The 22,420-nt window shown below is 35.6% G+C and overlaps 1 protein-coding gene across 1 annotated transcript in view; it reads right to left on the reverse strand.

The window, feature by feature from the left end:
- Positions 1-442: 442 nt before the first annotated feature.
- Positions 443-22,420, reverse strand: part of MCU (mitochondrial calcium uniporter) — a 125,340-nt gene continuing 103,362 nt past the window's right edge. The window contains exons 5-7 of the mRNA XM_067266138.1: positions 17,812-17,972; positions 13,347-13,550; positions 443-4,171 (exon numbers count right to left, since the gene is read on the reverse strand). Coding sequence (XP_067122239.1) covers positions 3,953-4,171; positions 13,347-13,550; positions 17,812-17,972 — 584 coding nt within the window. The 3' untranslated portion in view covers positions 443-3,952. The remainder of the gene's footprint in view (positions 4,172-13,346; positions 13,551-17,811; positions 17,973-22,420) is intronic.

Here is a 22,420-nt window from a genome sequence, read left to right on the forward strand (position 1 = left end):
CGGAGCGTCGTCTTCTGTTTAGCGACGTAGCGGCGTAGAATTCCCCTAAAATCTCCGCGAGATCGGGCGGAGAGGGGGGAAAGTAGAGAGTGCAAATCCTTTTCGTCCCGGTGATAAACACGACCGAGGAAAGTGACTTGTTAAGTGAAGAATGTAGCACAATCGGAGACCGCATCGCGGCTGACGTCACTGTAAATGGGACAACGATCTCGCCGGTGACGTCAGCGGGATGGATAAATCGCGATCACCTGTGTATTAAATCAGCATCTAGTTTTCCACCGGAAGCGACGCTACAACGAGGATTTTCGTTCCGTTCGATCGGTGGGACGACGGCCCCGTTTATAACGCGGTTAAGGTGACATCACCCGATAAGCGAGTAGTTATTGCGGTCGATAAAACACGCATACATAACTTATATACAGTATATCTTCAGTGGACAGAGTTTTAGTATCGATCAAAAGTTTAATATTATCAAATAGCATTATATTTTCTACATATGATAATATATTTTGAATATTCTATTTGACAAAACTCTTCGATTTATAAACAGATTTTCTTTTGGGGGGGAATTTTTTCTTTTTTGTATTTACAAACAGGAATTTTCGACGAGAGACTAAGAGAAACCGCCTCCGTTTTGCTGGAAAGCGAAAGTTGGCCAAATCCAAATCACACGTTCAGACGGGCAGACAAACGAAACAAATACCTCTAAGACCGTTCTGTAGTGTTAAAGCGGTGTGAACTTTGAATACAGAAATGTTACAAGGCACGATCTCATCTCGAACAAAATGTAGCTGCATCGACGTACCGTTAGAAAGTAAGGGGGAAAATAAAGGGGGGAAAATCACTTTCCTCTAATTTCAAACAAGAAAAATCCCTATCAAATTCTAAACACTAAAGAAAGGGGGGGAGAGGGCGAAGACTGCTGTTAAAATCATTTGGATCGTCGCCCTGCAGAATAAAGGCGAATACGAAAGCGTACGGCCGAACGGAAAGCCTTCGAGTCGTTTTGGCTAGGAAAGCCCCTTAAATGGCAGTGATGGGACTGTGGTTCGACCCTCGACCAACGTCATCACGTTCGGAAAACGTGCTGTCGTCACAAACGGCTACGTCATTTAAAGGGTTGTTCCGTAATGAATGCCTTTCCGTTATAAGGGCGAACTGTATATGTATATATATATGTATTAAAAAAAGGATACATCGAATGACTCCACCAGTCGACGAAATGGCGCAATACGTAAAGAAAAAAACTATTGTTTTTTAGGCAGTTGCTGGTTTGTGCTCTGTACTAAGCTCTAGTTTGAGCGTAAACGACGTGGCATTATTTCAATTCTTGCTGAGAGCGAGCGCGGCTCGAAGGCTTCCGAATTACAGTATATTTAATATAATCTAGTGTAAAATCCTGTATCTCTACGCATAGATTAAGTGACCACGTTACCTGAGTGACGCTCGCCTCGGTCGGATTGTCCGTTTAACCTATATATATTTTGGGGGTTCTACAGCGAAATCACAGATCGATCGATGTACAATTTCTGTTGGGCTTAATCGTCTTCGCGTGACAATAACAACAACAACAACAACCCTAAGATCGAAATTTAAGCTCTTTCTGTTGTTATTTATGTGTTGTTCGTCGTGTATCGGGTATTAAGTTTTGTATCCGTAACAAAATCTACCTCCCTTTTTTTTAATCGACCGTAGCTTCGATACAGCTAAACGTAAATCGCTAACACATACGAGATAGATAGATAGAGTATAGAAATGTATGGAGAGACAAAGATAAGAGAGAGATAGAGAGAGAGAAAAATAATCAAGCAGCATCGATCCTCTCGCAACCCCTAATCGGAGAAACATCCGCAGTAAAGACACCCTTACTGCTTGATATAATGCATTTGTTTATTTATGTATAAATGCTGTGTATTCGTGTTCGGTGAGGCTGGTTTTTTTTTTTTTGTGTGTGTGTGACGTGTCGAGTATCTGTATAATTTACTATTACGTCAGATATGATTCAACGTAGAAGATATGACGAGCGTTGTTAAGGTAAGCCAATAGGGAAAAAACTTTAGACGAATTTCCGTGCGTAGGTTTACATACATTCCACCTTTAACAGTTAAGGAATATTTGGGGGGAGGGAGGAGAATATTTAACGAAAATACAGTAGAATTCAACGCAACGAATCTCTTAGAATTAGTACCATCGTATCCCTGAGATAATGCTACATTAAAACGGAATACCTAATACATAAACTATACCCAAGTCTCTACTTAAAAAACCACAGATAAATAATGTTAAAAAATTGCCAAAAAAGTGATTAAGTAACGAATCGACACAAGCGTTCGACCAACCAATCAGAGACGGCACGTGAAACTTTCAAACCCCTAAACCGCACCGGTACCGACAACATAAAAGAAAAAAAAAACATCCGTTCTGTACATTTTTAACCGTCCGACAGATATTTTAAGGCAAAAATGTATTACTTTATCACATTTTTAACGTGCGCCTACTTCTAAAAATTAAAAAAAAAAAAAAAAAAAAAATGTCCGATTTAAACTAAGTAATGCATTTCTCAAAGAACAAAACGAAAGCCATTAAACCAATAACTACAGCATCGATATCTCGAGTAGGCATTAAATTATAACGGTGTACGTACAGTTACGTAACTGTAAACGACCGTAACACGTAATCGTGCGTACACTTAAACTCACGTGACAGTATACACACGCACGCGAATACGAAATAACAAAAGGTATATTATATATATATATATATACATATACGGGATATACAACGAAATGCATTACAAAGTAAGAAGAGTAAATTTTTCTTTAATTTGCTATCTATGATCATTTAATTACGTTCGACTGTACTAATTATTATTATTATTATTATTTTTTTTTTAACAATCTGTACAAACTCAACAATAGAAAATATAAGTATCAACAAGTCAATTTGTAATAATTTTTCAATGATATATTATTACAAGAGAGAGAGAGAGAGAGAGAGAAGGAGATTATGTGTTAATTACGGGATTTCGGAGATGCAGAAGGAATTTCGTTTGTGTTTTATTTTCGTTGTAAAATTCTCTCTTTCGAACACATCTAACTTCCTACATGAAAAATAATTTCCATCGTTCGGATACTACTATAAAATAAACTACGTTTTCACTACCGAATTCGATTCATTTTGAGATTCGTGCACGAGTCCGGGTTCGATTTCCGAATGCGAAATACGCTCGGATATGGGCGAAACCCGAGTTTTCTTTTTTAACGGCAAGTTCGTGGATAAAAAGACGAATTCTGAAGTTTATTTACGAAGGACTTTGGCAATTTGCACACTTAATTTTTCGGTTTTTTTTTTTTTAATTATTCAATTCCCCGTTCCTTGTCTTTCGTGTTTTTGAATTAGCGATTTTAGAAGAAGAAAAATTTTCCATGTAGTAAGTGAAAATGTGTTAAGAAATATTTACAACCACTATTAAAACTGCATCCGTATTTAACCTTATTATTAATTATTTTTCGTTTCTTGATACCCTAAATTTTCGAGAGAAGTTTTTTCTAAAGGGGGTGGGATTGCTTCCGAAAGAGCGTAAATTGAGAAATGTAGCTAAACAAACTAATTTTTTTTTTTTTTTAGCTTCTGGAAGTAGTGTTTGATTCTCCCGTCATCTTTGTATCAATATATAATGCATAATTATTGTAGAATGAGCAAGCGTAAAGATGTTACTATAGAAATTCTCAATATAGAAAGATATCTTAAAGTTGTTATTAAACATTTGATGTTTAAGAGGCTATATACAAATTTTGTCATCTACTGGTTGAAGGTATATCTGTCTCGTATCTCTTACTTACTGTACTGTACATAATAGGATGTTTTGACATCTTTCGTGTTATACTGTATTCGTGATATCCGATGGAAGAGAACTTGCACTGCGTGCCGCTGTCCTATTCAGCATAAGGTATTAACTAGAATTTTCGTTATCTTTGAATTTGAACTTTGTAGGCTCTTTGATTGGAAGATGAAGGTGCATTGGATCTCTCAACCTCTTCAGATCGTCTTCTATTAGTGCTATTTCGTTCTTCAATTCGTTATATTTCTGAACGTTTAATTTTGTTTTGCCCGCTGTTTTGTGGAAAAGTTTCAATGACTGGCGATCACAGACGTCAGGCAAATAGTACTCCTGTACAACGAGAAAAGAAACACAAAAAAAGTTATTGTTTTTTTTCCCTAAGTCCTTTATTAAAAACAATAGATAATGTGATAATTACAATAGAGAATTTCGTAATAACGAATTTATAACGGTGGTCAAATAGGGAAGTGTAAAGAGATTGATCGAAAAGGCAAGTCTACGGAATGAAACCATTGTGGTTCGGTTTGGTTTATTTGGTTACGGCAGCGCGATACCCGGGCGATCTGCCGAGGAAGAATGCCTTCCGGGACGACTTTTATGGGAAACTGGCCCCTATTTATGTGTTAAAAACGTGAAGAAATACTGGAAAACGCCACGTGGATTTTCCAGACGCGAATCCACGACCAGTGATTTTATTCACTCGGTCACTGGTGTCCGGGATCCCGTCTGAATGGCACGGAGTCAAAAGATACCAGGCTTTCTTTTAATATACTACTCCATTAGAAATTACACAGATCCTTAAAATTTCTATTGTCTTACTGAAAGTACGGATAAAATATTCCTAAATATTTTCTAGTAAAAAGTTATATAGTCTATTGAGGAAGACAATAGAAAAACTCAAAGAATAAAATTTTTCGAAATCGTAAATTCGAGCGGGAGTGCTCGGAAACGGTCGATGGGAAATGAAGCAGGCTAAAATTCTACAATTATTAATAATAGACGAATTGTCTTTTTACATTTCAGAGTGCCTAGTCTCGAGTAATGTGAATAGCAATCCCAACTGTCCACCAGTGACCGAGTGGATAAAACCACCAGTCGTGGGTTCGTGCCTGGCCAATGGGCTGGCCACGTGAACTTTTCGGGTGTTCTTCACGTGTCTAACACCTAAATAGGGGCCAGTTTCCCGTAGAAAGTCCTCCCGGGAGGCATCCCTTCGGCAGATCGCCCACGTGTTGCGTTGCCGTGAACAAATAAAACAAAGCAACACGAACATTCCGAGAACGTCTTGTAGTGTCAATTCAGTGAGACCATTCACCGAACGAGTTGATACCACGTAATATTCTAAACACGTTCGTGTTGCTACTCACATAATACGAGACTTGAAACGATTCTCGAATCCCATGGATTATCATCATCACAAAGAAAGAACTTGAAGACGGTGGATCACAACAAAAACAAAATGAACGATTTATACAATAAATTACATTACAATTAAATTCATTTTAATAAATTAACTTAGGATTTTCATTACTAAATTCGTCCTGATATCTCCCCATCGTGTCCAATCACAGGGAACAGCCTTCCTTTATAGATACGATTTCAGGATTTTCAGTTAAAAATATTCAGTTAAACAATATAACAATGAGTCGGTTTCCTTACGGTACAGAGTTCGACTTTATTTTCATTCTTGGAATAGAAATATTCGAATGATAAAAGAGATTCTATAAATAAATCAATGGCGTAAAGCCAACAATGATTTTTCCATAAAGTAAAAAGTTTCTTCGTTAACGAATTAAATATTCGTATACGAGTTATTTGACAATATAATTAACAAAAACAACGACCTAATATACATATAAAACACATCTAGAATTTCTAATTAATAATATAAACTTTCGATACTGTCGGCGGCGATTTCTAAAGTGCCAAGATTCTTCGACTTATATACAATGCAAGATCCATATCCCACCATACTCACACTTTACAGATCTAGTATCTTGGCAGTAATGGATATTAGGAGGCAGAAGAACAAATTTCTAAAAACTGTTCTAAAAATATCTGAATTTCCAATGGAAAGCAAGAGCATTGGAAAGGGGTTCGCGTGAAGTAAGATGATTTCACACCAAACTAGTCCATTCCAGTCACTTCAAGTCATGCTACTTTGTTGTTTGTTACCTTATCTGACCCTTTGATTTTTCCCTTCTTCCTATAAAAACACATTCCCGCAACATCCGTGCGCTGCCATGAATGCAAAGCAAGGGCTTTCACACTGTATCAGTCAGTGAAAGAGAAACACTACTGTTTACTTACAACAGATAGTTACTTAGATAAATCTATTATAAGTAAACAGTCTTTAGTTATAAACGACTTAATTTGTAGCTGGCGTTAGTATTTTTTTAAAAGAGTTTTGGAATTAATGACATAAGTAATATAATTTTACAATAATATTACGTCATATAAACGTTATAATAATCGATTATTATTTTTAAGATTATGTCCGGCAACGGCAAAAGACTGGTTTAAACTGATAAACATGTTGAGTCCATTCTATTCTCCACGCCACTGTACTTGCTCACTATGAAATGCATGGAACGTCCTCCACTACTTTTAAATAAAGCACCCGCTTGGCGAATCCACAAGCATCCAACTTGAATGGTTTAGTGTAAAATCAATCCGAGTTCTTCATTTGTGAAAATCTTATTTTGTTTCTGTTATTTTGAAGGTAAGGATAAGTTTTATAAAAAAAAAACTAAATGCTAATAACGAGTAAATCTTTGTTAAGTCCGACACCACACGACCCCCCTCTATCTCCCCATCCCCTGGCCTTTAATCACCAAAATTTAATAGCATCAATCCCCCTCATACACAAAGTTCCCTTTAGAATTTTAGAAATTTTTGACAAAAGGCACAGGAGTTATTAAGCTTTAAAGTGGGCGAACAAAATGGTGTCCCCACACACACATAAAAAAAAAAAACCCAATTTTATTTCTCCACTGTCAGAAAATGTAAAAATCTTGCCAAGAGGGACTTTCTATGGGAAACTGGCCCATTTAGATGTTACAAATGTGAAGAAAACCCAGAAAATTCCATGTGGCCAGGATCAAACCCACCAGCAGTGGTTTTTATCTGCTCGGCCACTGGTGAACCCCTAAAATGTTTTAGTATAAAATATGGTTTTTTTCCACCCACTTCGAAGCTTAATAACTCAGGTGCCTTTCGTCGAAAATTTCTGAAATTTTGTAGGGAGGTTTGTGTATTATGGGGAAATGTTTTCAGAAATTTTCAGGAAAATCGGACTGTTGGTCAGGAAGTTATGGCTCCATTCCCTTAATAACTCCCAAAGACTTACAGTGTAAAGATAATGGTAGCAATTATTAGACATGCAAACAAATAAAAAATGCCAGGAAAGTCCGGTAACAACGTTGCCAGCACCTCTCAATTAGATAACCCATTCTTAATAAATTAAATGTCCATTTTCTAGTAATAATGTGAAAATTTTTTCCTAATTGTTCAAGTGTGTAGCGCAAGGTCTGTAAATGTTATTTTGCTTCAGTTCATGCACATGTAAATCCATCAATGGCTCATTATGGGCAAGAGAAAATTAAGAATTACTCAAACACTTTCAAGCCCCTACCTTGCACTGTAACAAAAGTAGATAAATATTTGTTTAGAACACTTGAAGATGAATGTATGCTAGTGTTATTTGCTTCTCATAAATGACAGAACAGTTATTTGTTTTCTCTTTCTTTCTTTCTTTGGTATTAATATGGAGACTCTAGCCTGTTGGCTTCACCTAATTTCCAAGCACACCGCTTGGAAATTAGGTGAAGTGGTTAGTGCGGTGAACAAATCGTTCCGAGATTTTGATGTGTTGGCGAGGAGGAAGGTCGGCATGTGGCCGGTATATCGGAGTTAAGGAATGCACGATAGTGAGGTCCGAGGTTAAGAGGCGGCCTAGCTCTTGGTGGGCTCATGTGTATTGTGGGCAGACAAGCCAATAATGGACAGATGTTTCTGGCAAGCCACAGAAGGGACATTTGTTTTCTCTGGGAAAGAAGACTGTTTTGTTCCTGATGATTGGAGATTATGAAACTGAAGATGACTTAGCTTCTTCTATACTTTTAAATTGAGTTATTTGTTTTCTTACCGATGTAAAATGTTATTTCTTTAACGTATGCAAATTTTTATAGGTAGTGTTATAATTATCTCCAGCACTGTGCATCATGCTAGAGGTTTGTCTAGTGTTTACTGTCAGCGTTAGAATTTAAACTGGAAAGAGTAATCGCTTTTGATATTGGAAAGGATGCTGTAATACGTTCCTGGGTATAATGTGGACTAAAGAGTTTTATTGCATTCAGATGACGCTGGTCTAAATATTATAATTTTCTTGAAATTGTTTTATATGAAAATTCATATATGTATTAACTACGTACCAGTAGTGATTATATATATTTGTAGTTAAATTTTAATTTTAAAAAATATTGGTATTTAATGTCTTCCTTCGAGTTATTGACATTCCACCCTGGCGTGTTGCAGCGGCACCTCGGAGAAAGGATTATATTTTTTGTTAACGCAGAATTGGTGCTATTATCGAGCGTCGCCAGTGAAAAGTGATAACTTATTTGATCCTAGTGTTAAATTGTAGAGGTAAAAATTCGATTACGTATTAATCGAATATAAGAATTTTTTGTGGGTTGGCTGCACGTACCTTACGGGCTATTAGTTGAATGGCAGTCTAGAAAACTGGTTTTTGGTGTTACCTATGACATTTTATGGATAAAATGTGTATTTTTTGTAAGAGAGAAATATATTCTCTAAAATTATAAATATTTGCTAATAGTATCAAATTCTTTTTTTGTTCTTTCGGAGAATAATTGTTTAATCAGTCCAATATCACAGATATAAGAGGGAATTTTCAAACTTAATTTTTCCTTTTCTTGTGTGATTTGACAAACAATCTGTTTAATTGATCCAAATAAAAAACCCAAGGAATTAGACAAAGCAAAAAGTAATGTTAATCAGGAATGCAGAGCATTTTTGGGACCCAAAATTTCTCCGAAAATTATTGCACAGAATAAACCAACAGTTTACAAACCAACTAATAATTACTACTACATAGTTTGGAAAATTCAAATTTAATCATGCAAATAATTAAATAGTCCTGCCATATAATTTGCCAAACAACACTAAACCCATAAATTAATATAAAAGTTTTTAAATTAAAAATTCGCTTTAATTTAACCATGTGTTGTCATCGTGTGATAACATATACAACTGTACAATCAAATCTTAGCATTTTAAAATGGTTATTTTTTTTAAAAACTTTTATACTTTGAACAGCCCACTGGTAGCCGAGCGGTTTCATCGCTAAACACCGGGAGTTCAATTGCGGGTTCACTCTACGCTCGGACGGGCTGGCCACGTGGAGTTTCCCGGGTTTTCTCCACATTTGTAACATCTGAATAGGGGCCAGTTTCCCTTACAAGACTTCCCGAAAGGCATTTTCCCCTCGCGTAACATCGCGCCCCAGAGAAGGCAATGGGAAACCAATCTGGGTATAACTTTCCCTAGAAAACACCTTGGCGCATTATTAACCACTTTATTAACCTACGCCAGGCAGTGCTGTAACTAGGGTGGTGCCAGAGGTGCCCAGGCACAGGGTGCAGTTCCTGAGGGGCGTATAAATGACCTGGACCAAGTTTTATATCATAGTTTTGGGGCGTAGTTACAGAAGCTCGCACCAGGCGCATAAAAGACTAGTTACGACTCTGACGCCAGGTGTTGTTGATGTCAGGAATCTGATACGGCATGCAGAGAGAGAAATATTTTGAACATTTCAAAATTGTTGACAATTTACCAATCAAATTTATGAGTTCACCTATATGTTACTGTATTTCCTTATTTGGAATTAAACATACCATATAAACTTCACTGTAAAGTTCAAATTGCATGTTGACATTTTATGGCTGATAGTGACCAGTGAATTAGTGTATTAATTACTTTCATTCTGAAGTAGATAGAAATGGCAAACAAGAGAAAGTAAAGATTTTGTTGATGGCAGGAAAGTATTCATCGAAAAGACTGCGGAGGAAAGCAAACAGGAAAAGTCAGGAATTTGTTGATTATTCTTTCTAGATATCTGAAAAACAAGTTTTGGAAAGCTTCAATGAATAACAGAATTAGACAGAAAAGAAAATTAAGTATAAATGTGAGTATCCCGATGCTGAAAAGTGCACGATTTTTAGAATGTAAGGACAAGAGTATTACTGTTGATGGAAACCTTGTTACAGAAAAAACTGAAAAGTATGTTAAGACAACATCAATTTGAAGCAAGAACTGGGTGGCTGGATAAATTTAAGAAGAAAAATGAAATAATTTTTAATAAAATTTGTGGTAGAAGTGCGAAGAACAAATAGAGTATTATGCCAAGTAGTTGAAAAGTTCACCAGGAATTGTACAGAACATATGATGTTTTTGACAAGGCTTATTTTATAAATGCCTGCCAGACAAAACAATGATGTTCAAAGGTGATTTATGTCATGAAGTTAAAAAAAATATGTAACTCTTTGTGAGTGAACACGACACGCAATGAAAAGTTGCCATTGTTATTATTTGGAGAATCTTTAAAGCCTTCATATTTCCACAATGCCAAGATGTTACCTATACAATGTGCAGAAAATAAGAAAACGTGGATGTCATCAGAGATTTTTTCTAACTAGCTGAAAAATTACACCCCTGCATGATTGTTAAAACAAAAATTATTCTTTTTATAAACGGTTACGTATTCGATGATTCCTGCTCCGACGGTGCAATTTTTATGACTTCTAAATTGTAACTGTTAGATCAGGGAATCGTTCAAAACTAAATTATGATATAGAAAGCTAATCATATGAAAAATGTTGCATGTTATAAGATTGATCATGTAAGTATGGAGTGAACCAGGTAGATGCAATGCAAATGATTAACAAAGCTTGGAATGAAGTTCCATACAGCACCATTAAAAACTGCTTTCCAAAAGCAGGTCTCATACAACAATTTGTTGATACTTTTGTGAAATCCGCGAATTTAATGCAGTTGTCAGAAATTTAATCGCAAACAAATCCGATAGGAAAAACGCTCCTTGTGAGAATCAGATTGGAGGTCACCATTTATGATAACAATCAGATGGGAAAGTTGACACATAGGTGTCAAGAATGAATCAATATTGCCAACATTTGATGATCACATAACCCCCTTTCTCACGACAATGAGATATAAGCGAGCTACCGGAAGCTCGGGATGAGTGATTGAACTGGAAGTTATACAGTAGAGCATCGATTATCCAACTCAATTGGCAACTGAGATTGGTCGGATAACTGAAAAAATGGATAACCGAAAAGTATGAAAAAATACATTATTAGTATAGTATATTAGTATATTAATATATCCCTTGTAATAAGCATATTAGTATATCACAATTAACCTACTTCGCGTTGAATTTTCATCCATGTTAAGCCTAACAAATTTTTTTTTAAAATAATAATCATCGTTAAATTATTTCTTTGTTTTGAACAAAATAAATACAGAAATAAAGAAAAAATAGAAAATTAAGCCTGGTTTAAATACTGGCCTCCCTTTCATGGTCGAGCCAGTGTTTCCAGCTAAAACATGCAAAAATTTAACAAAAATAATATTAAAGTAACCAAGACATAGCCAAATATTGCAGTGCCACATCATTAGCAGACATTTGAATTTGCCGACTAGAACGCGGTCGGTTAACCAATCAGACAGTTGATCGGGGATCAGATAATCGATGCTCTACTGTATTTAGTAATTGTGCGCATTTCATCTCCCGGACCCGATCCAACGAAAGGAGAAGACACCGGTTGGAAAAAAATCAGCGACTACGACTCTTCCATACAGACGACATTCACCATATCGACTCTCCACTATGTCTGAGAGGTATTTAGGGACTAGGAAACTTGTAAACTCTCTCTCCGATCTAGAAAGTAGGGACGCGGCATAGATAGTAAATTAGTCACTCTCCTTTGTAAATAGTCAATAGAATAACTGCATTTAGCCATATAACCTGTATATTCCTTTAACTCTGTGTAGCCTCATGTATGTTATAGTTAGCCACTTAATAAGCCTTTATTTTTGTTATATCGTTAAACCTGTCTCCTGTCTATCCAGGGACACCTGTCGACTTGCTCACCTCCTCGCCACCCGAAATTCAGCCATCCACACGACTCCGAGGTCCGGTTTTAACAACCTGTACCGATTAAGTGGTTAATAGGGTACCCCCCTATAGCCCCCGGCTTCTCTCACACTTTGAATAAATCAGAAATTCCTTCAGAATCTGTTGACTATATCAAAGAAGATTGAGTCAATCTCATTATGGCAACAAGTGATGAAAATGTATCATTCAAAGATTTTGTTAACATTGACAACGACCTAGCTGTCTGCAGACATTTGTCAAAAAGAACATTATTGCCGAAATAAAGGACTAAGTGTAAGAAACAAGCAATGAAGATGAAAAAGAAATAAATCCTATCAAGGACAAATACAACAGAGTGCTGTACAATGTGGGGATACATTCTGTGTTGTTATAGGAAATCATGTTATCAAGGCATGCATTATCAGACAATTTTATGCAAATTTATATCTATGCCTAGAAGTTGAAAAACAAAATGTATACCTCTGGATAACAAAATTAAAATTTTGTATGAGTACTAATTACAATTTTTTTCAAAGAAATAACACCTGAACACAATTTCAAGAAAACAAGTAAAAAATTTTACTGGTCAAACATTTTCGGCCACAGTTTATTGGCCCTCGTCGGGAACAGATACGAAAAACAGTTCTACTGATCGAATGGTGCCGCATTCTAATTTAGGTGTTATTTCTTCAAGTATTACAGTTCCAGTTTATACGTGTGCAGTTTTTGTTTTTTGTTTCACAATTTTTTTGTTGCATTATATGAATTTACATTATAGAAGTGTTCACTGTATTCTGCTCTCCTCACATGTAGGGAAGCCAGAGAATCTCAAGCTTTTAAGGAGCTTTCTAGAAGCTACATCATTTATAAAACATGATGATTTCAAAGCAGTTGACCATATCAAAAACATTGTTGAGCAAGAAGCAACAAATCACTAGCATTATCTTAATAAAATAATGGTAGTGTTTGTAACTCAAAATTTAATTTTTCTCTACCCTTTCCACTCCAAGTTATCAAAAATTTTCTCTATTTATATAGAATAATGATGTGAGAAACAAACGAGTCTTTATTAAATATACACGTTAAATTTACAAGAGTTTGCTCTTTGAATTAGGGAGGATTTGCTCCGAATGTATTGTAAAATAATAAGATTTTATTATATGTTTCAATTTGGTGAGAAATTTGTGTGAATTCTATTAAATTTTTCTGATAACGGTATATAAAATTACACGACATCAAAAGTTAATCTATGCGAATGTACTTATAGCATGCAAGAATTTTTATATTGCGTAAAAGAAAAAGTCTTACCTGCCGTGTCAAAACGAAATATGCATACATTGCCATAGTAGTACCATATGTTATAAAATAAGTAACAGGTTCCATTATATCCCAAGAGTATTCCCACCAAGTTAGACGTGCAAGGATTCCAAACTGAACACCCATCAACCCAAGGCCCAACCATGAGAGTATTGTTGTACGTTTTTTAGCTTCAGACATCAAACCTTCTTTTTGCTGAAAATAAAACATAACAAATTATTATTTTCATTTTATACAACAGTATAAAAAAATAATTACTAGTTTTGTCCATATAACACATGGGTTTTCTGTGTTTTAAAGACAATTTGTAAAGAGGTGCAGGGTGTGTAGTGGGTGGTTTATACTGTGGCTAAATGCCATTTGTGTAATATATAGTTATATTTTATTTTAACTTAGAATACATTTTTCCTTCTCTTTCCTATTCATATTATCTTTACTTCCTGGAACCCTTCCCTGACTGGTGCTTAACGGCTTAACAATAGGTGACCCCATTATGGACAATAGGACTGTACACAGCCCTCAGGGGTAGAACTAAGACAAAGGGTCACTTTTGAGTCAGAGCTGAAGGAGGAAAGACGAGAAAGAGAGAGCTCCCGAATACGTCTTCGAGACCACATGGGTGAAGACAAAGAGAACTTTATGTGTAGTGAAAGTGTTGATTGTTTTTTTTCGTCATTAAGAAGAGATTCGTCATATACACCGTTATATGTACCGTTATGTGCACCTCATTGCATTAGCGCCAAAATAGTTGGGTACCCATTCCTTTTTTTTCTTCTCCTATCAGTTATTTTATTGTCCTAAATTTTTCTATCATTCTTCATTAGTTGTAATTAATTATAAGTTTAGAATTAAGGTCTATATATGTTTGTAATCGCCCTTTGTAAAATAATTATCTATGTATCGGAATAGTCGTCACGAGACCTGAAGCTTATGTCATCATATTTTTGTCGGGTTCCGTACTAATATTACCTGTGTTGGAGATAGAGATATTATAGCTGGCATCTCCACAACCCTTCCTGTATCTATATACGCGAATAAAAGATCCTGTTGTAAATATTTATTCCAGTTTCTTTGTGTACCACATTCGCGATCATCACAATACTCTAGTTTTAAATTGCAATTACAATGTTGTATCTATGGATTAATAGCTGTTCCATAGTTACAGAGAATACAGTGGAGTGAGTTGGGTTATGGAAAGGTTTAATTTCCATTCTAGTAATTTTTTGTGGATGTTGTCACAGAATAAAAGCACGTTAGCATGGAACATATTTTAAAAATACAGTTATACTCCATTAAAATAAACATAATATATGATGGCAATGGTTAACAAAAATAACAGAATTAATATATACAGAGATAATTGATGAGAATACAAAGAAAATTCAAACAAAACATAAACACAAGCCCCTTGTCACCAGTATGTTCTTGTCACATAACTGCATGATCTATGATTTTCAGCAAGTTGAAAGTGCAACCCCATAGCTCTGGAATATCAAGTGTGAGAGAGTTGCATGGGAACATTGTTGTAACAAACAAAGACCCCCAAATGAACAAGATTCTCCTATTCCCACAGTGTTTTACTAGTGAAACTTTTGACCGACGAGGATCAAAGTTATATTCCATCACTTTTTTGACTAGTTCTGTTGAACATCTCCCATTTTTAATATCTTCACGACACTCTGCTAGACAGATATGGAGCATTCAGGTAGTGGCACCTATATGTAACAAATTTGACTCAGTTAGTGGACTTTGTATAGTGTAACTTTTCAAAAAGCATAACCCCCATTTCTATCATTGCAAAGTATACTATGCAGTGTGGGCTGGGAAGCTAGCAGTAGTATATACACAAATTTTCTAAAGACTTGGCATATATGTAAAGAAGGGGCCTAGGTACCGAACAAGATGGCTGGTGACACGAAGACCGGTTCCTTCTTATGAAATAAAGTGGATCATGGAAATAATACATTTTTTACCACATTAACTAAATAATTATACTTGGTGGGCAGGGCCGGATTTACATAAGGGCATTTGGGGCCTGTGCCCAGGGCCCCCACAAAACTAAAAAAAAATTATGTTTAAACATAATTTTTTTTTCTTCTATTACCGCGACAGCCTAGTGTGGTCTAATCATGAGGGCAACAGGTAGAGAAAACCAAACCCGGGAAAAAAACCTATGAAACATCGGAAAGTTTCGAGAAAAAATTTCACATAGGTATTTTTCAGTTAAATTAAAATAATTAGTTTTACACAATAAAATATATGTATGTTTACAATAACCTTATTTTTAAATGAAATTTACAACTTCCTCGTTCAAATCTAATTGAAAGTACAGTATTTTGTGTAAATTTTCTAAATCATCAAATTTGCCTACTCTTAAAGGGGGAACCCCCACCGAAATTGTGCCCAGGGCCCCTGGATTGGTAAATCCGGCCCTGTTGGTGGGAGAATCTCCAGCCTGCACACTGCTAATTTAATGTGCACTAGCTCTTTGTCCACAAGTAGTTGGGAGGACAGGTACAAAAAAAGCCCTATGTATAAGTGCTGTAATGGCCAAATTTTTGTACCTGGAGGGCGGGAAAGCAGTAGAAGGGATAATGTAAGTCTATTCAATGAATTTGTGAAAAACGATAAAGGAAAGTCCAATGGGAGATCTGTATACAAGTAAATCCAAGAAAGAAATCTTTTTATCATTTCTTCCTCTTTAGTAAACAAGACAGTTGAAAAAACAACTGACAAGAATTATATAAATTGTAGTAACTCACCCTCCAAGCCATCCCATGTAAGCAGCACATCATCCACATACTGCAGATATAGAAGGGGGTAATGTATACAAAGTGGGGATCAAAACACTTTGAATTCTATGGCTCTCATAACTAATTCAGCTAAAATAGCTGAAAGAGATGAGTCCACAGGCACTCCCTGTTTCTGCAAATAAAAACTACCATTGAAACAAAAACAGTTATTTTCAGTAACTAATAAAAGATCCTCCCTAAAGCCCAGTGTTTGCTGGAGTACCCATTCTCAATCAACAGAGTGATTGTAAGCACGACCGCCTCAAAATCGGGAACAGACAGGTATAATGAGACCAGACATATTTTGTAAAAATGGTACAAATCTGGAAGAGTAACCCCAATAATACTAGTTAAAGAGAATTTGCCTCAAGAGCAGAAGAAACAACAAGATTGGAGCTGGGAACTAGTGCAATGATTTTGTTAGCATAGTGATAACCTTTATTTTTCTGCGGTACTCCAAAGCTCTCTCTCTCAACTTTTAAAATTCACTAATGATAATGCATACATGGTGGCCGTATGTGTGGTCTTGGAAACTGTGCTCCTTTATTTCCATTATTATTTATATTTGACTTATAACAAGGATCCCCGAATATAAAAAATATATAAAAGAACTAAGAAGGATTATTATTTTTTCAATAATATAATACATGATTTGGTATTTTGTTAATCTTTGTAGTTATGAAGTAAAGAGTAACATATTGATTTTGAGTACATTATCATCTCTAAAAGTAATGTAATTTAATTGTAAATCTAATTTGATATTTTTTAAAACCCTTTATTATAGGTTTATCATGATTTCATGAAGAAAGGAGCCTGACATATCTGGATCTGGAGGCATCAGAAATTGGAAATTTCCAAATTTCGGGTAGGACTGGTCCATTTATATTCGCAGTACCGATCCATATATTTTCCGTGCTGCTTGAACAAATCTATCCGCTCATGTCTGGGCCAGACCACCCAGATTCAAACTCGAGTTTTTGAAGTGACAGGTAGAAACCTTTGCTACATTGGGATATAACTTTGACTTAAATCTAATTCAAAACCAAAACGGTGCTTAATTCGACAAATTCGCTTAATTCGAAAAACGTCTTTCACTAACGTTTTCGAACCAACGGTTCTTCTTCAGGTGAAAAAATGGACAAAATAAAACAAAGTTCGACGGAACAATCTTTTTTTGAAAGAATTCCGAAATGGAGTTTCGGAGGAAGCCCGCGCGATCTTTGTCATCGTTTGCGCCTGCGCCATTGAGAGATAACTTTTGCCTTGTCACGTATCGTATATAAGAGTTTGCCACGCTATCGAATTAAGCACCGTTTTGGTTTTGAATTAGAAGTAAGTCGTATATTGTGCGGTAGGTTTTTGGCATGTTTGTTTAACTTTGACTTAAATTTAAAAGTATTCATTTAAGATAAAATATATTTAATTCTATTCATAATACTAGAAATGATGTATACATTTTACTTAACTCAAATGTACAGTACTGTAAAATTTAAATGTTATACAAGTAGAAAAAGTTTATCTGTTCGTATGTTTTCAAATAAACCAGTCGAAATTATTTAAGAGCATATATAAAATTATAACACTCCTTAAGAGTTTTGAAGTAATATGTTTTTACCAATAATTTCATATCCATTTGTAATTAGAAATAATAGATCAATACATACTGCTTCTAAAGGTTCTAATTCTTGTTTTAATAGTTCCAGTTCGCATAAAAGTTTTCTTTCCCTCTCCAACTGAAATTGGTCCACATGAAGTACTTCATATAATCTAGCTACTTGAGATTTAACATCCCATAATGTTTGCATTTCTTCTGAAGTTAACTTCCCTAAAAATAAGAAAAATTAAACTCATAAATTCATTCAAAAATATTAAAATTTATAAAACTTGAACAAATCCTAAAAACCTATGATGCAGTATAATATTCGGTTAATGTAACCCTTGGTGCCAAGATGGCGGCTCGTCTCTGATTCAGCAAGGAAACAGTAGGACGCACGTTCTAACCTAACCTAACCTATTCAATAGGTTAGGTTAGGTTAGAACGTGCGTCCTACTGTTTCCTTGCTGAATCAGAGACGAGCCGCCATCTTGGCACCAAGGGTTACATTAATCTAATATTCAACGTACAGGAAAATCAAAGGAAAATTACTCTTTGAAATCAAATATGATATAATGAAATACTGTATATCATATATGTACGTCACTTACAAAATCATGGCAAGAATTTTTGTGCAGGCAAATACTTGTTATACAAACATTTTAAAATACACGTATGAAAAGACACAGTGTACTCTACCAATAATGTCTATTAGATGGATTATTTGGGAAGTACTGTAGATGAGAGAGGAAAAGCAAAAAACATAAGTGAAACAAGTCATTTCGTTTATTGCATATACCTTATAATATTGACGTACGGTTGCTGGTCGATACCTGTTTGTGTCGCCAATTCCTGCAGAGACCATTGTCTGTTGTCCTCTAGGCATTGCGTGATCACAGCATGAGCAACTTTGATATAAACAGTTCTTAAGAGTCTGGAATGACGCATGTTGGCAATTGCTGTTCTTCCACGTGTGGAAGCTGTTACCGACCTTGCAACAATTCTGTATGGGAGAGCACGCTAACCGACAGCTTCTATGGACTGTGCATAACATTCCGTCGTGTTTTGCTCACAAAGTACTGCAATTTTTATGTACACATGCTGTTTCAGTCAACTCACATTCATACTGAATGACAGTTGAAAGCCAACTGACTTTGTGCTTAAAGCAAAAAGCTCAACTTTGGTTCTTACTAAAGTGTTATGGCCGTCGGCCATATTAATGTATATTTTTTTTGTATATATTTTATATTTTAGGCTTAGTATTTTCTTTGTACTTTGTCTTCACTATTCTAGGATTTTCTTTCTTAATCCTGCTTCCCTTGGGTGGGATTACTGATTCTCAGAACGGACGTTGTAAGACAAAGGAAGTAACAAGACCCAAGGGGTTCAAAAGAGTGGGAAAGCTCAGTTTGGATCGAGATCTCGAAGCGTGTGGAAGCACAGAAGGATCGTGCTCTGGATTATGTGTAGAGAGATCAGAGGTAGAGTTGTGTTATATACCTTACTGGATTATATTTCTTTCATGTATTCCTGTTTGTGGAACCACTTAAACATTGCTTTGAACATCACAGTGTCATAAGAAAGGACTCATCTCCAAGTGCATTCATTACTTTTAAGTATGACTCGTTTCCAGTAGATGTCTGAACCCTGTTGCCACAAATGGAACGAAGTCTCCTAGCAAAATTAATTAAGAGCAAAACAGAAAGCAATTGCAGAAGAAGAAGAAAGGATGTACCTGACCCACCTCTTCTTCATCAAGCTGTGTGATCCAAAAACTATACAAACAACTGGATAAAATACGATATATTGATTTATGTGTTCATGTGTAAGTGAAAGGGGCTGTATTAACCTTGTTCCAGCACTTAATAATCCTCTTGGCAGCCCGTTTATTAGAAACACTAGATTAGTTAATATGTAAAGGCTGGCCATGCATTACAATTTGCTTTTGTAATTTATTAAACATAAAGTCTGAAATTCAAAAATATTGATAACCATTAAGCACATTATTGGTAACTACATTAATTTTAACATTTAAGCATTACGATATCTGTGTGTAAATGAATTTCAATAAGTTTCGAATAAGAATTCCGCAAAACTCATATCATTTTCTTGAACTGATAATGTGATGGAATTTCTTTCAGGATCAAGTCTACTGTATAATGTTTATTCCCCTCTCCCTCGTCTCGGTTTGTCCGAGTTTCCCTCTCTTCAAACGTCCGACAAAATCGACTCCCCTTAAAACATTTATTACTTTATGAATGATAGATACCATAAGTAGAAACAAAACATACAAGAAATTTTAAAATAAATATAATAAAATGCATAAACTGTATTAAATTTAATGAAATAAACAGATGTCCAATGCAACTCATCCCCCTCCCCCTTGTCCGACTTGTCATAACCCTCTCCCTCTCTTCCAGTGTAGATGCAATTTATGGCCAGCCCTTAACTTTATAAAAAGCACTTTACATAAATTAGTTTATGTGCAATATTAGCAATAATATTGTGACGTAAAATAAATATCTTCTTAAAGGAGTAATATTTTATGCCATTAAAATGAAAATTGTTACGATATATATATATATAGAAGTTAGACAGTCATTTGAAATCTTAAATTGGATAGGTGCTATGATTTTGATAAGTTAGACTTATTAATCATTGACGAATGTGTATATAGCGCTCTGTGCATGATAATAAAGCAGTAGCAGAGTAGTAAGGGACAGGGCCCAACATATTAGGGACGGCCCAACATATTAGGGACTGACACCAGCAGCGCCGCTAGCTGTTTGAGTGCCTGTGTGCAATACCGATTATGCTGCCCCTGTTTAACTATGACTACCTAAGCTGAGCTTGCCAGCAATACCGATTTGCCGCCCGCGTGTGGTGCATGCCTTGCACACCCGCTTACAGTGGGCTTGCTGACCACCCTCCAAAAATTTCCTGGGGTTTTTCAACCTGCCAGGATTCAATCTGAATCCTGTACATTGATGCCTTAACCGCTTTAGCCATTCAGCCTGTCCTACCTAATCGAGTTTCAGAAATAACTATGTCAAAGCCTTTTGTTTGTAGTATCCTGATGAGCTGAAAATTTTGACTTGCATTACGCTGACCAGACAATTATCAGAAGTGGAGGATAAAACAGCCAGTTTAAAAACTAATTGATGTCATTGTTACAATTACCACGGAGGCAGATATTGTCCAGTTTAAACCTCAAATTGAAAATGTTGCAGTCTGCCCAGCAAGAAGTTAGCAAATCAGCAATAATCCTTAAAATTACACTTGATGACATGAAGAGGCTTGCAATGTCTTTATATTTGACCTTACTTTGAGTTGAAGTGAATTCAAGGATAAAAAGACACTTCAAAAAACTGGATCAAGATGAAATAATATAACATCTTGCAAAGTACTTCCAAATACAAGGTGTTTAATTTGGATATTATTTTCACCCAGTTAGAAGTCTGGTTTACCGAGTTAAATGAGATTGCAAAAACTTTCAGTCAAATTTTCAGGAAATACAACTGTAAAATAAAAGACATACTACATTCTGCTGCATCAAGACTTTCCAATCCTTATCGCAATGACCTGTCTTCCGAGATAGATAAACAACTGTGAGACATTCGTAGATAAACAGTAAGACTTAAAAGACATCTGTAGCCTAGTTAAGTATTTGATTGTCAAAAATCCTTTATGCGCCTGCGAATATCCTGATGTATGCACATCCTGCATACTTTTTTGACAATTCTCGTCACAGTTGCTAGTTGTAAGTGCCTTTACTCAAAGTCAAAAATTATTAAAATTTATTTGAAAAAATCTATGCCTGAATAAGCTTTTTTTCAACCTGATTCTGATTTCCATTGAGCAAATTATAACTTTGTAAGAAAAAACTAGATATGTTGGATATTATCATGGAACGTCTAAAAAGAAAGCTTGAGATACATGTAGCTAGTCAGTGGAAGAAATTGACACAGAGTAACAAGTGAACGATCCAATTACTCTACTCTCAAGTAAAATAAATAAAAGAAAACAACAACAATAATACAGTAGACCCCCCTATAACACGGGTTCATATAAGACGGATTCGTATAACACGACGGAAAAATTGCGATTGTGTTCGTATAACATGCTAAAAGAGACTCGTATAACACAGTAAAAGAACGAGACAGATTGTCTTGGCCGAATTGTGTCTCGACAGGATTGGTCGAATCTGGACCAACAGCGGACATTGCACAAACCGTCGAGTTTAAACGAGCAGCGGACCTACTAAAAAAAAATTTATTATTCAACGGCCATAAAAATTATATTTCTATTAATGACGTCTGCAAAGTTCACCAAATTTTTCGCAAAAAGAATAACTTATTGGAAAATGTGTCTGCCGTTCGACGAGCCACTCTGTGACGAAAACGAGCTTAAGCAATGGCGTCTTCGAACGGTGCACACTCGATAAGTATTCCTACAAATTTTTTGTTTATAGTATAGTTTATATGGATTATTCCCAAAAAATTATACGTGTTTTGGAAATGTTTGAGTCAAATTAGTCTAGAATCGATTAATTTTATGAAAGAAAACCTTTCAAACAGCCGTACCCCCTAAACTGCATAAATGCCGGGCCGTGAACGGCTCATGTATTTGTAAAATCTAAGTCACTCGTACAACACAAAATTCATATAACAAGGAATGTA

Source organism: Centruroides vittatus, unplaced genomic scaffold (genome assembly GCF_030686945.1).
Source record: "Centruroides vittatus isolate TY-2023 unplaced genomic scaffold, ASM3068694v2 contig_2682, whole genome shotgun sequence".
Classification (NCBI taxonomy): domain Eukaryota; kingdom Metazoa; phylum Arthropoda; class Arachnida; order Scorpiones; family Buthidae; genus Centruroides; species Centruroides vittatus.